Raw genomic sequence first — 15,388 nt, forward strand, 5'->3', positions numbered from 1 at the left:
CCCCATGAATCTTTGCCCTCTCTTACAAACAGATGAGCTGATACTGGCAGTTGAAAGGTGCTATGTCTTAGGATGTCCTACATTAAGTAGTCGAGTACCTGGCCTTAGAGTGTGGGGGTAATTTTGGTACCCATATTGCTTGGCCTTGGAATCTTTAGCCAAAACCGAGACAGTATGAAAAGTCGTCTTTGAATTTCCTGTTACATTTAATCATGGAATTATACCTTGCTCTTCTCCAGCCTGTCAGGTTTGCCAGAGGCCCCGGAGTTCCTGTCAGGAAAAGGTATGCTTAGGTTATTTACAAGAATGGATAACTCACAATATATTATTGCCTGCAAAAAAAAAATACAAGGAAAATTCACTTCTTCAGGATCATAGAACCACCTTGAGGGAGTCTCTGACTTCCAATTCCATAATATGTGTTTATCTTGAAGAGTAACAGGAAAACTGCACAACACAGTTTGGAGCTGCAGCTGCAAATTAGACAGCCACCTTCTCTGTATGCCATGCGTATGAAAGAGAAAAGACTTGATGAGTGGCTTTGGAACCTCGGTATTGAACAGCATTAGTACCAACCACTTCTGGCTCCCTCCTGTTCAACCCATCAGGGCTTTCTTCAGTTCAGACAGTTTTCTGTTCCAATTCATGGCGGCTCCAGCAAGGGCTGTCTTTGCCTCTCTAATGAAGTATGTACTCAAACAATGCCTACTAGAGCTGGATAGCAGACATTTATGGCTTCATGAATGCCTCCCTTCAATTCGCTCAGTATTTATCTTCCTTGTGAGCACTAAGCAATCTGCTTCAACTTGTTTGAAATCTGCTCGACTATGACAACTGTACACTTCCTTGCTTGTTAGAAAGTCCAAAATGACAGGTCATTTTCACCTAGTAAGTCCATCAGTTCAAAATAAACTGAACTATTTTCTTAGGAGGCAGAATTACATACAAGTTGGCACTGTCCCTCATTGCTTCCCGTCTTCTGCTAGCTGAAATAGGGAAAGGTAGGTCAAGAATTTAACAGAGTCTGCTTCCAAGTGATACCTGGCGTTTGAGGCTCTCCAGCTCTTCTGCACGTTGCTGCTATGCGCAGTGTGTGATCTGTATTTGGAAACTACCTGGTCAGCTTATTTCCAATGCAGTGCACACCAGCAAATTCTCTAAAGGGACTGAGGGTCTCTAATTTCATCTTATAACAAGTTTATCCTTCTCACAGAAAGTAGATGGGATTTACAAATCTACTTGTCATTCCTGCCTACGGTTTTTTTAAATATACTTTATGTCAGGGGCAGCTGGACTAGCAGCCGAGGACATTTCCCGAGTGGGTCCCCCGTCCTTTGTGTCCTTTGCTCATTCTCACACTCAGTTTCCTCTCCATGGAGAATCCTGAAGGGTTTTCTCTTACTCATCTTGCACCCTCAAGACATAGCAGCGCACAAAAAGTTGCGGGGAGCACGAAGCCCAGGCAGTCCTCCCGGTTCTCACGTGCTCCCGGTGGAATTCCTGGTCCCTCGCCTCCCACATCGCCCCCTGGAAAGGCTTACCTACGCTGCCTTGGCTACAGTCACCCGAGGAAACCCTGTCCAGGCACACACGGTTGCCGGCCAGGCGTGCGGACAGCCAGGGAGCCGCCGCTACCCCGCCTCGACCACACCCCGCCAGCCTCCCGGACCAGACCTCGCGCTACCGCTAGAGGGCGCGGCGCGCCTCACCCGGGCCCCGCCCATCCCTCCCAACCCTCGCAAACCGCGCCCCACGTCCCGTCCCGCCCCCCAGCGCCGGAGGAGGCGGGACCACGCCGAGCGCAAGCCCCACCCACGCTGCGCCTGCGCCACGCCCCTGCGTCGGGCACACGCCCCCTGCGTCGGGCACACGCCCCCTGCGTCGGGCACACGCCCCGTCCACGTCCCGACGGTGCGCCCGCCCCGGATGCGCGCCCGCGCTGGTCCGCGCTGACCCGCGCAGAAGGCATGGCGAACCAGGTATCTTAGGCCCTACCGCGGGCCCGAGTCCGAGGATGCGGGGAGGGGAAGCACAGCCTGGACCCGGGCTGCTGGGAACCGGAGCCGAACGGGGCCTCGGAGGAGCGGTTCGCGGGAAGGAAGCTGTGTTCCGCCTCCTTGCTGGGGAGGGCTCTGCGCTCTGGGCAGCTGGAGCGGAGCGGGAGACCCGGGGCGCGGGGCCAGGGTGGTCGGTGCGTGTTCCGGTGAAATGGCCCGAGGCCGCGCTTGGCCTGTGCAGAGAGCACGGCAGGCCCTTCTGTTCAAGGTGATTTCGTTAATAAAGGTGATGAGAGGCCGTGGGAGCTGCACCCCCGCTGGTATTAACTGGCATCTGGTAAGATGAGATGCCTTACCCGTCGTTTTGCGCGAAGTCGCAGAACCGATCCAGGTCTTACTGTGACTTGCCCAGGGTCATACTTGCGGGTGCAGAATTGTAATTCCTGTGACAGTTCAGATATGGAAGTAGGGCAGTCGCCTGTGATTTAGAGCGGGGCTTTGTTGTGATTAGAATTGTCATCGAAAGGAAACATCCTTTAAAAGTGGAGGGCTGGAGAATAAATCACATATGGATGGACTATTCCTGTTGCTCCAGATCTCTAGTGTGCGATATGAGTTCATTGTTAATATTCTGCATTGGACCTCTGAGGTTTACGGTACATTGAGGTGAAAAGGATTCCAGTGCAGAGTCTGAATTTTTTGTACCATCAGATTTAATATCTACGTTTCAACTTTAAAAGCAGAATTTCTCCCCTTGCCAACTTACACAAGCCACTCATCCTATATAATCCTCTATAATAAAGAGCTAATATGTTAATTAGACCAGGCGGCAGGATGACCTTCCCGGAGGACGTCCCTGACCGACCAGTGGGCCGGGTCGGGGCCAAGAGGCAGCCAGGGCTGCTGGGAGGGCCAAGCCCCTTGCACGAATTTCATGCATCGGGCCTCTAGTCTCTCTATATAGTTTAACTCTCCTTTCCCCTCCACTCTTTGTTTCACTGCTACTAATAACTACTAACTTATTTTTGCAAAGCTACTCTGTGCCAAAGAGGATGAGTATTAGGGGCTTCATATTCATTCTCATTCACCCTTCACAAGTACCCTGTATGTAGGTGTTTTATCACCGTTTGTAACTCTTCGCCTTCAGTATCCCAGTTAAACGCGATGCTTTCTCAAACTCACTACCAAAGTTACACTCTTTCTCCACTTTTCGAATTCTGTAGCACTTTGTGCCTCTAACTTTAAACCACACTTTTTGTAATTATTGACTTTCCAGTCTGTCGCCTATAAACCCAGTGGCTTTCAACCTTTATTCTACCAACTTGTTTCATAACCATTATGTAAACTGATGGAAATCTTCCCTGTTACATTTGATTCTCCGGGAATGGAGGGGTGTACTAGAATCTCTAAGGCAACATTATGCTATAGAAATATAATACAATTCACATATGTAATTTTAACTTTTCTATTAGTCATATTAAAAAGCATTAAAATTGTGTTAAAATTTAATCCAACATATTGAAAATACTATTTCAACATGTAATCAATATTTTAAAATATTATTGAAGTATTCTTACCCTTTTTTGTACTGAGTCTTCAAAATCTTACAGCTTAACTCAGTGCAGACTGGCCATTTTTCAAGTACTCAGTAGCCACAGGTGGCAAGTGAATACTGTATTGGATGGCACAGTTAAAAAGGATAGGAATAGCCTGTCTGGCTGGTGTTGCTCGGTGGTGGAACAACCTGGGTATGTGCCCTGATGGAGAATCGAACCTGCCACCTTTTGGTGTATGGGACAGTGCTCCAACCAGCTGAGCCACACCAGGGTGATAGGTATGGTTTTTTAAAGTTCCCCCATTCTGGTTCTCCTTACATTCCTTCCCATCCTGTGGTTTTGTACTACACCAATGTTACTTACACCAACCTGAACAAAAGAATTTCACAGGGTACGTGTTAAGCATTCAGATTCCTTGGGCCCTATGCCAGACCTACTGAATCAGATTCTCTTAGACCTGTATTCTTTACCTGCTCCTGTAGAATGTCATTAAGTATTCCATGAATAAAACTTTTCAACCGGACGAGGCTTTTATATCTGACCAAAGGTCATCTAAGTTAAATACTTTAATGAATATTACTTATACGAAATCTAAAAAACAGGCAAAACAATTCTCCATATCACTTAGAGGTACATGTTTCCTTTTTTTTTCTTTTATTAATATATTTTTATTGATTCCAGAGAGGAAGGGAGAGGGAGAGAGAGATAGAAACATGAATGTTGACAGACAGTCATTGATCAGCCGCCTATTGCACACCCGCTACCAGGGCTCAAGCCCGCAACCCAGGCATGTGCCTTGACCAGGAATCGAACCCAGGACCCTTCAGTCCAAAGGCTCTATCCACTGAGCCAAATCGGCTAGGGCAGTACATGTTTCTTTGTGAATCTTTAATATGCTTCCTAAGATTAGCATTCATCAGTATCTAAATTAACTAACAAGCAGTTCATTATTTGTTCAGGTGAATAAACAACTTGCTCTTTTTTCCCCCCCGTTTCAGGTGATCAAGTGCAAGGCAGCGGTTGCCTGGGAGGCCGGAAAGCCTCTCTCCATCGAGGAGGTAGAGGTGGCACCCCCAAAGGCTCATGAAGTTCGGATTAAGGTAATGTTACATCTAAGGCAATGGAAAAAGAAGACTTACAATTAGGTCTCTGGATAGATTAATACTCTTGAGTTCTGCAGAGGATAAATCCCAAAGGAGAGTGTCGAGAACAAGGTATTAAAAATCCTCCAACCACAGAGTCACAGCATCCTCCTCTTATTTTATCCCTCTCTCCTCTGCAGCACTCCTCCCATCTTTTAGCTTTGATGTTGGGCTGAGCAGCCTTCCCCAGGGATCACTGCAGTTTGTTTTCGTAGCCTAGGTTTAAGGTGACTTTGACAGATGTGTCCCCTTTCTGCTGATCCCATAACTTAAAATGTATGGTGACACATTAGGAACAAAAGAAAAAGAAATGGTCTTTAGTTTTGTTAGGTGAGACTTCAAATAAGATTTGGGAAGAGGCTCCTGATCAACTGGAGCAACAACCCAGTAAAGTCATCTTGACTAGAGAGCTTTAAATACTGACCCTTGCAGACAGGGCCCGAGTTCAAGGGATGCATTCATTATCCCAGTGCTGCTTAAGGAAGCTATCCCAGGAGAGAGGCATAGTTCACAAGGCCACCAGCTGGGTGTTTTTAGCATTCTTCTCTGTTTTGATGTAAAATTAATGGTTTAAAGTAGTGACCTTTGCCCTGGCCCGTATGGCTCAGTTGGTTGGGCATCATCCCATGCACCAGGAGGTCACCGGTTCAATTCCCAGTCAGGGCACAAGCCCAGGTTTCCAGCTTGATCCTCAGTAGGGTAGGGGGTGTGGCCGATATTAGGCTCTCTTTTGATGTTTCTCTCTTCCTCTCCCTTCCTCCCTAAAAAATCAATAAAAATGTTTTTTAAAATAAACTAGTGACTTTTAAATAAAACTAACATCCTAGAAAAATCAACTTTTTTTGCTATAAATTGGAGTAAACATCCCCGGTCCTACCTCCAAACACACAGCACATAAACACGTACTGACTCATGCTCCCAGGGACCACACATATCAGGTCAAGAAGCACAAATAACTTTTCAAGGTCCTTTTCAACCCAGACCCAGAAATCTGAAATATTTTAATAGTTAAGTTCAGAAACTAACCTGATTGTGATTTTGCCACTGAAAAAGAAAATGTCCTGGCTGTATTGTTTGGGGCACACTGAGTTCAGCTGTCTTTCCTGGGGTTGCCAACAAATAGCAAAGAATGTTACATTGTAAGTGGGTATGTAAGTGAGAAGCAGAGAAGTATAAATACACTCTAAGACTTTTTCTTTGTGCTTTTTTGGTGGTTTGGAAAGATAACATACTTAAAAGAGATAGGGATAAAGGGCTTATTTAAGCAGAATTTGTGTGTGTGCTAAAAGGGAGTTGGTTCCACTAGAAGCTCTGAGTTTTAGTGCAGACCAAGCAGACTGGCATATTTCAGAAATAATCCATAGCTTTTTAGAAATACCACTTCCCAACAGTCATGAAGAGCCCAGCAGTGAAATGGCTTTGCACACAGGTGCTCTTCCTCTTCACCTTGTTTGCTTTGTCTTGCTAATATGCACTGAAAAGGAGAATAGATGTGCCATCTTTCATTGAATATGAATACTCTAGCCCTTTAATGTACTACTAAGAAAAGGCTGCCAATTCTAGTTGTTAAGATGTCATCTGTTTGTAAGCATATACTGATATTAGAGAGGTTAAAGTATGAAAGAAAAGTATCTTGGAATCAATGGAATATATTAAAATAAAAGGGCCTTTCCTTTGACCAATGCCTCACTGAGTCGCATGCACACACACTGAAATGCTCTTTATTTGAAAATCTGGATAGATTATTGCCACTGCAGTGTGCCACACTGATGCCTATACCCTGAGTGGGGCTGATCCTGAAGGGAGTTTTCCAGTGATCTTGGGACACGAAGGTGCTGGAATTGTGGAAAGTGTTGGTGTAGGAGTTACTAAGCTAAAAGCAGGTAAGAGGGTATTTGAACCACTTATTTTATACCACCATAGGGAAATAACACTTCTGATCAGCTACACATTGTTTATTTATGAACAAATTATCACCTAAGGAAGTTATGAAGATTGATTTTATTCCTCACCCAGGAAGCGTAAATACAGGGTGGGCAAAAGTAGACTGCAATTGTTTGTATGGAAAATAATACAATAACTAATAAATAATACAAGAATAAACTGTGTTTCCCATTGTCATAACTGTAAAACTACTTTTGCCCCCCCCCCCCCATATTTGATGGGGTTTTTTCCCTGATTTTGCAGACTGTTGTTCATCTGAAACTGTTAAAAACATTTCCGAAGTCAGTTTCTAAGCAAGAATTTTTAGATACCCATCAGTGAGTCAGTAGTTTGAGGCACATGACTCCTTGTACTCCAGTTATTGTTTTTAAAAGTTTCCTTTAGTCAAAATTCTGAAACTTATATTTTTTGCAGAGCCAGGCATTGTCTGAATGATGTTATGTAGGTGAAGTTCTAAGCCTTGAAGAGGTTAACTTTCAAAGCCGAATGAGCTGACAGGAATAGGAATTTGCAGGGGCTGATACATTCATTAGAAATAGATGCTATGCATCCAGGATAATATCTTTGTATTTATTTTCCAGGTGATACTGTCATCCCGCTTTACATCCCTCAATGTGGAGAATGCAAATTTTGTCTAAATCCTAAAACAAACCTTTGCCAGAAAATAAGGTTAGTGTCTTTTTATTTTATTTTTAAAACAAGATTCATTTTTAAAATGATAATAATAAGTGTGTGGCAATTTATACAGACCATTTACATGAATTATTTCAATCCATCTTTATGTCTAAGAGTGTACCTCAAATTGTTACCTGGTGGGGTCGGGCCCAGAGCGGGTCTGTGGGTCTGCCTTGAGCCAGCTGGTAGCATGTGAGCTCTTGACTTCATGCAGGAAAGATTTCATAACAGGAGTCCAGGTGATTTTGAGAGTACATTAATTAAAATTGGTAGCAGTGAAACAAAGGAAGAGTTAAAGGTAGAAGCAGCAACAGGAAAGAGATTAGGCAGAGCTGCTTTGGCTCACTGAGAAATAGAAATCACAGTCAAAGAAGTGAGCCAGGGAGGGGCTGCTGTTAGCTCACTGAAAAGTCAGAGAAAAGGGAGCCTTGGAGACAGGTTCAGAGGGTGAGCCCAGGATGAGATGCCGCTGCCCACTGCTCCCCTGGTGGCAACTCTTGTAGGTCCCTTAGAGTTTAGAAAAAGAGCAGAGATGCAGGGCACAGGCATGCTATAGTGAGGGCACTGTTGCTCCTTTGTTTTTGAGGCGTTTCATCTTTAGCCAGTGGAAATCCAAGTGAAGGTCTCAGAGGAGGGTTTTAACAGGATATTCACTAGCTTTCCAGGTGTATCCTTCAATATGTTGATTCATCCAAATGTGCATATGGAGGGGTCAGGGTTCTTTTCTGGTTAGTTTCATTTTAAAACGACTTCATCAGAGAGGGACTGGGATGAGGCCAGGCTTCCCCAAGACGGTCTGGAGTGTGTAAACCATTTGCTCCTAAGTGCCCTTGGTTAGGGAAGGTAAAACCTTGTGATTCATTAGCTGGCTGTAAATTGCTCAAATTGTTTTGCCTTGTTTAATTATTTTTGTCTCAGTTTCACATGTTCTGCTTCCCTAGCTTCTTACTACTCTACTTTAAAATTATAGTGTTTGGTTTTATTAACAATAAAAAATATTTATTAAGCACTCTGTGCCAGGCTCAGTGCTAATGCTTTACATAACATCTCATTTGATTTATTTTATTTTATTTTATTTTATTTTAGCAATCTATGAGAAAGAATTGTTCTCTGCATTTTCTAGGGAGGAAACTGAAAGTCCAGTTTCACACAGGATTTGAGCCCAAGTGTGTCTGACTTCAGGGCTCATCCTCCTAAACAAGACACTATATCACCTATATGTTTAGATTATCAAAAATAAATTTTGCTAACATATATCATAATGGATGCCTTTGTGAGTGTGCTCTCCCACCTCCATCCCCGTTACTGTAACCAACTACACAGGCAAAAAACTAAGTGAACAGAGAAAGTAACTTGAATCCCTGAGGATTGCTACACTTTTGAAAAGGCCTGCTGAAAGATCTAAATTAGCCAGTTTGGCCATCTCTTTTCCTTAGCCAAATGGATCATTGCATGTGGTCTCTGCTTGTGTAGATGCTGGGTTTAGCTTGATGCTTTATGAAGTTACATTTGCTCACAGAGTGTTATGGTGGAATTTTAAAATAATTTTATCTGATCCATAAGTTGTACCTATTAAAAATTATTTCAATACTCTGACAGTAAGATCCAGAAGAATATTGAATGTTGGAAAAGATGTGAGGTTATAAATCTCTTACAAGTTTCCCTATTGTTGAAAGAGATAACTGATTAATACATACATTAGAAATTGGACTTTTGGTCTTAGCACACTTTTCTAATTATTTATATTAGTTGTTATTTTTAAAAGTAATTCTTTTTCTTATGGGTTTTAGGGAACCTAATTCTATCCTGCCTTTTTCCTTTTCTGTTTTCTTTAGAGTCACTCAAGGGAAAGGATTAATGCCAGATGGCACTAGCAGATTTACTTGCAAAGGAAAGAAAATTTTACATTACATGGGAACCAGTACGTTCTCTGAATACACAGTTGTGGCTGACATCTCTGTTGCTAAAATTGATCCTTTAGCACCTTTGGATAAAGTCTGCCTCCTGGGTTGTGGCATTTCCACTGGCTATGGTGCTGCTGTGAACACTGCCAAGGTAAGTGTTGGCCTGGCTTTTAGCTCCCACCTTCTAATTTGATACAACAAAACTTTGCTGAAATAATTAAATTGGTCCGATCTGTAAGAAACCTAGTGATTTTCTTGACTCTTGTGGAAGCAGTACCTCATAGACTGTCTTATTATTAGGTGGAGCCTGGCTCTACTTGTGCCATCTTCGGCCTAGGAGGAGTTGGATTGGCGGTTATCATGGGCTGTAAGGTGGCTGGTGCATCCCGGATCATTGGTGTGGATATCAATAAAGATAAATTTGCAAGGGCCAAGGAGTTTGGAGCCTGTGAATGTATCAGCCCCCAGGACTTCAGTAAACCCATCCAGGAAGTGCTCATTGAGATGACCGATGGGGGAGTAGACTACTCCTTTGAGTGTATTGGTAATGTGAAAGTCATGGTAAGTATGCTTGGTTGACTTCATTCCTTTCTCTCTCTCTCTCTCTCTGTCTCTCTCTCTCTCCCAGTAACTTTTTTTTTTTTCTAATACATTTTTATTTATTTCAGAGAGGAAGGGAAAGGAAGAGATAAAAACATCAATGATGAGAGAGAATCATTGATCAGCTGCCTGCTGCACACCCCCTACTGGGCATGTGCCCCACTCCGGAATGAAACCATGACCTCCTGGTTCATAGGTCAATGCTCATCCACTGAGCCTCGCCCTGCTGGATTGTAACTGCTTTTTTAATGTAATTTTCTTAATTAAGATTTAAAGTTGTTTTATTTTTGTAAAGGAGAAGTCTCTTGATAAGAATTATTCTAATAGAAGAAAGGAAAAATAATGATTTGAACTACAAATGGGAAATGACATGAGTGACTCAGGGAAGGATGAAGAAAAATGTTTCTTTGCCTTCCATGCATGCTGGATCTTAGAGTATGTCTGCTTAAATAGAGGCAGAGTGATGCAGTTGTAGAGAGCATGCGCTTTGAAGGTGGATAAACATCCACATGCTAAATCAGTGACCCTGAACAGTGACTTCTCAAAATCTCAGTTTCCTCATATGTAAAATACAGACAGTAAAGCCCCTACTTGATGCAAAGTAGATATTCAGCAAAAGTATCAGTATTACTTCTCTGCCTACTTCTTTTATTAAAGTCTTTAGAATTTTGAGCTGGTATTTATTTTTAAAAATGGACAGCAAGTAAAAGCTTTAAATCCTTTCCATTGGTGTCACTATATAGCCAAGTTAATAAATTTCTTTTCTTTTTTTAAGGGGAGAATGATGATTTTTATTTTTTTTAATATATTTTATTGGTTTTTTTACAGAGAGGAAGGGAGAGGGACAGAGAGTTAGAAACATCGATCAGCTGCCTCCTGCACACTCCCTACTGGGGATGTGCCCGCAACCAAGGTACATGCCCTTGACTGGAATCGAACCTGGGACCCTTGAGTCCACAGGCCAACGCTCTTTCCACTGAGCCAAACTGGTTAGGACAATAAATTTCTTAAAGTAAAATTGTTCAATAAAAGTAAATGCACTAAGCATTCTACTTGATCATTTTCCTGCCGTTTTTTTAGAAAGCTTTGTGAAACCACTCCCTTTGCCCTTCTCCCCCAGAGTTTCTGGGGAAGCAGATATCCTCGACAAAAATGTACTGACTATTGTGATTTGGTTCATCTCTGCCTGCAGAGAGCCGCGCTGGAGGCCTGCCACAAAGGCTGGGGCGTCAGCGTGGTGGTAGGAGTCGCTGCTGCCGGTGAAGAGATTGCCACTCGGCCCTTCCAGCTCGTCACAGGACGCACATGGAAAGGCACCGCCTTCGGAGGTGATTGTTGGATGGGATGGCACGTTTTCTCTCTCATTTCTATTTGCAGAGTTTTAATTGTAGGCCAGTTTTCTTGGTTTAACAACAATTTTCATGGGTTTCTTATACTGAGTTGTTGTATACAAAGTTATTTTAATAGAAGAGTTTCACACTCAATCAGTATTTTCTCATGAAGCTCAAAGCCACGTTTTACTCAGTAAAAGAAGAAAATTAATATTCTGTTAATGAGGCCATCGCTGGGGGTAGGGCAGGCATGAGAACTTGTTTGCAGGCTAAGCAAACAACAGTCATCCACACTGCATCATGTTGTGGAGTTAAATAGGTTACAGGCATTTTTTACTCATTTTTTCTGGAGGGTGCAGTGGTCAATCATACCTCTGAAAAATACTGATTTCAGCGTAACTAATATTAAATCAAACTGAAAACGTTAAATTAGACAAAACCTTATAACAAAATTAAAAAGCTGCCAGACTGATTATTTTTCCCTGGTATGATCCTAAAAAGTGCGTGGTTGTTAACCTTTCGTACGCCATAAGCCTCTAGATGCAAGGATGGTTTCCATTTTGGACACATGGCAGTTAACTGGTTAGGGTTGCCTACGTTTTAATAGTTTTTAAAAAAATATATTCTCACTATCCTCTTAGGAATACGATCATATAGCATGAGCTTTGCATGATCTGTGTATCTGTTAACATCCACTACCTTATGCTATGCCTGCTTTTTTGAAAGTCAGAAGAAAAGATTCAGGAAATATGCTAAATTGAAGAATTTGGCCAAAGTTTTCCTTCTTTATACTAGAGAATTTGCTGTAGAAACGTCACGCTGACTAAACCCTCCTGTCCTGGAAGTATGCTGAACTTGAGAATCTTAGACCTTTAAAGCCACACATGCAACTCAGAGGCATCTTCTCAGGATCCAGAGCTGAATTTGAAGGACCTTCTAAGCCTGGGTGACTGAGCCCGGCCAGGTGGTAGGAACCTCTGACGGAAGGCTCGTCCTAGCTCAGTGCTGTTTGGGAACTAAGCAGGAGCATTTGGGGCCCCGTGGTGTTCCTAAAACAGCGGTCGCCAACCTTTCGGGCTCACGGACCACCAGTTGGCGACCACTGCCCTAAAATATGACCCACAGATGTAAATAGATGTTTTAGTCTAGAGTTGTAGATGTCTCAGTTTTAATAAGAGTTTTGAAAGGAAACAAAAAGCTCTCGCCGAAACCGGTTTGGCTCAGTGGATAGAGCGTTGGCCTGCGGACTGAAGGGTACCAGGTTCGATTCCGGTCAAGGGCACGTACCTGGGTTGCGGGCACATCCCCAGTGGGAGGTGTGCAGGAGGCAGCTGATCGGTGTTTCTCTCTCATCAATGTTTCTAACTCTCTATCTTTCTCCCTTCCTTTCTGTAAAAAATTAATAAAATATATTTTTTAAAAAAAGAAAAAGCTCTCAGTTTGTAGGGGAAAAAATAATTAGTAGAGGATATAATGTGGGAGATTTGGAAAAAGCTCAAAAGAGATTTGAAATCTGGTCCAAAGCATCCCGGCTTTAAAAAGTAGGAAGGCTGCTTTGTTGATTTATTGCTTCTTTCAATAACAAGTGAAAAATTAAAGCATCTGATTTTCTACTTTGATTTCAGTTTCACAGTTTTCCATTCTGAGTTGCTATCCCTATTCATTGTTGATTTAACACCAAAGAAAGAGTCACGTAGCACATCAATATTTTTCTTCCTTACATTTCATTATAATGGAAATCTCTGCTATTATGGACCTAAAAAATAAGCTTCTAAGACTTACAAAGTTCTATTCTGGGTAGTCTAAAAGTCTCAATTGAAACTTAATGACATTTTAGTAAATCAATATAGAAAGAGGAACGTACTAAAAAGTCATTTACTTTTTTCTTAACTAATATTAATTAAATTCTTTCTCATCTCTGCTGATTTTGATGTTTTTCATTCCTATGTATTGAAAACATTTATTCTCTTAAATGTCTTTGTTTAACCCACAAAGTAATAAACATACTGTAGAAACTTGTTGAAAAAAAATTAATGAATAGATGTATGATTTCTTTTAGGATGGAAGAGTGTAGAAAGTGTCCCAAAGTTGGTGTCTGAATATATGTCCAAAAAGATAAAAGTTGATGAATTTGTGACCCACAATCTGTCTTTTGATGAAATTAACAAAGCCTTTGAACTGCTGCATGCAGGGAAGAGGTAAGCTGTCCCTTAGGTTGTATATTATAGAATAAGTTTATGGAGGAAAAAGGATAAACATATCAATTTAATGTTCCTAAAAGAAAAGATACCATTCCAAACCTACATGTATTGTTTCTTTCTCTTACAGCATCCGGACTGTTGTGAAGTTTTAAATTCAAAAAAACGAAAATATGTCCATCCTTATAACTGAATCATGTGAGCTGATTGGAGCAGCCAGACAAGCTGGGAGGAGCTCTTACAAGTTAACAGCCTCTTAGATGTTCAGTAACCTACTCTAGGGAATAATGTTTTCTGTATAATTAATCTCTCTAATCAATGGGAAGGCTAATACAGTCATAAATCTGTTTTCTGGACTCTCCTTGTGAATAATTGTTAGCTCATTAAGGAATTTTTTAACAAAATAAAAGTAATTTCTGCATAAATGTTTATCTCTGTTTTATGCTAAATTTATACTCACGGTTTTTCCCCCACTATCTTTATTCTTTAAAGGAAAGATGGAAGCAGGCCAATAATGAGTTTATGAACCTTGTCTGCTACTGGCTCAGTAACTTTGGCTTAACTTTTAAGAGTCTCAGGCCCATTTACTGAAAAACAGATTTCCTTAGCCATCAGTGACAAAGTTCATGAGAACCCAAGAAGGCCTCTGTGAGGTTATCTTGAGGGCAGGCAGGTACTGTGCCTTGTTCAAACTTACATACCCCCAGTTCCTAGCATGATATCTAGCCCACAGTAAGCACTAAAATTCATCATTGAAACAACCTTCTGTACTTAAGTAGGTGTGTGTGTGTGTGTTCTTAGCTCTATAAACTATTTCAAGATTATAAAAATTACAGTTATTTATGTACTGAATGTCCAAGTTCCGGGCACTTACTTTGATCAGATCTTCACATGTTACCATTGGCCAGACACATTGCACTTCCAGAGGAAGCAGCGTCCAGAAATCGATGTCTAGCACTCTCATGCCTGTTGTTATGCGTTTTACTGCCCGGGCATACAGTAAGTCCTTGCTTACTGTCGATAGGCTCTTGGCAATTGCAACTTTAAGCAAAAGGACACCTCACCAAACCAATTTTCCCATAGGCTAACTGATAGAAACAACAGTTAAGTTCCTACCGCATATTTCTGGTCACGAAAACATCACCAAACTAAAGATTCAACATTGAAATAAATGGGAGCTATACATACATTGAAGAAAGATTAATAAAAACAAATCAGATAATTATGTTCCTCCAACCCACTGATTCCAGTTCAGGGTTGCGGGTAGCTAGAGCATCTCTGCAGCTCAGGGCGAAGGAGGGACCCCCATCCTGGACGGAAGCCCTCCCATCGCAGGGCACACTCACACCACATGCACTCAGACTGGGGCAATGTGGACACGCCATTCACCTCACATGCACACCCACGCAGACATGGGGAGAATGTACCAACTCCACACAGACAGTGGCCCCAACTGAGAATTTTTTTCTCATCAACATTGCAACGAAATCAAGTTGAAGGAAACCAGGTTATTCAAGGACCTGCTATACCTCACTTTATTGTGCTTCTCAGATACGGGTTCCGTTTTTCTTATAAACAGGTTTGTGTGGCAACCGTGTGTCGAGCAAGTCTATCAGCACCATTTGCAACAGCATTTGCTCACTTCAGGTCACATTTCGGTAATTCTCACAATATTTCAGATCGTGGTTCCTCTAATGGATCTGGGCAAAGTACATTGAAAACCTAGAAAGGATTCACCATTCTAGATGCCATTAAGATCATCCGTGACTCATGTGGAAGGTCAAAATACCGACATAAAGAGTTCGGAAGAAGTTGGTTCGAACCCTCATGGATGACTTTGAGGGTTCAAGACATCAGTGAAGGAAATAACTGCAGATGTGGTGGAAATAGCAAGAGAACTAGAAGATGGGACAATTCTTGCAATCCCACATGATAAAACTAACAGATAAGTTACATCCTAGGGATGAGCAAAGAAAGTGGTCTCAAGATGGCATGTACTCCTGGCAAAGATGCTCTGAAGATTGTTGAAATGTCCACAATT

The 15,388-nt window shown here is 42.0% G+C and overlaps 1 protein-coding gene across 3 annotated transcripts; it reads left to right on the forward strand.

Moving 5' to 3' along the window:
- The first annotated feature begins 1,880 nt into the window (after window positions 1-1,880).
- On the forward strand, window positions 1,881-13,776 carry LOC138993239 (alcohol dehydrogenase class-3). Of its 3 annotated transcripts, none has more exons than XM_070392370.1 (9): window positions 1,881-1,979; window positions 4,552-4,653; window positions 6,437-6,578; window positions 7,221-7,308; window positions 9,150-9,369; window positions 9,519-9,779; window positions 11,011-11,146; window positions 13,209-13,347; window positions 13,478-13,776. In XM_070392370.1, the coding sequence occupies exons 1-9, from the start codon at window positions 1,968-1,970 to the stop codon at window positions 13,500-13,502; spliced, it is 1,125 nt and encodes a 374-aa protein (XP_070248471.1). In that variant the 5' UTR covers window positions 1,881-1,967; the 3' UTR covers window positions 13,503-13,776. The 3 variants fall into 3 exon arrangements, with proteins under 3 accessions (XP_070248471.1, XP_070248463.1, XP_070248455.1); XM_070392354.1 differs by lacking the exon at window positions 1,881-1,979 and adding an exon at window positions 2,194-2,265; XM_070392362.1 differs by lacking the exons at window positions 1,881-1,979; window positions 13,209-13,347 and adding an exon at window positions 2,162-2,265.
- Window positions 13,777-15,388: the final 1,612 nt, after the last annotated feature.

The sequence above is a fragment of the Myotis yumanensis genome, unplaced genomic scaffold, assembly GCF_028538775.1.
Source record: "Myotis yumanensis isolate MYYU_CA2020_CCGP unplaced genomic scaffold, mMyoYum1.0.hap1 SCAF_1, whole genome shotgun sequence".
In the NCBI taxonomy this organism is placed as follows: domain Eukaryota; kingdom Metazoa; phylum Chordata; class Mammalia; order Chiroptera; family Vespertilionidae; genus Myotis; species Myotis yumanensis.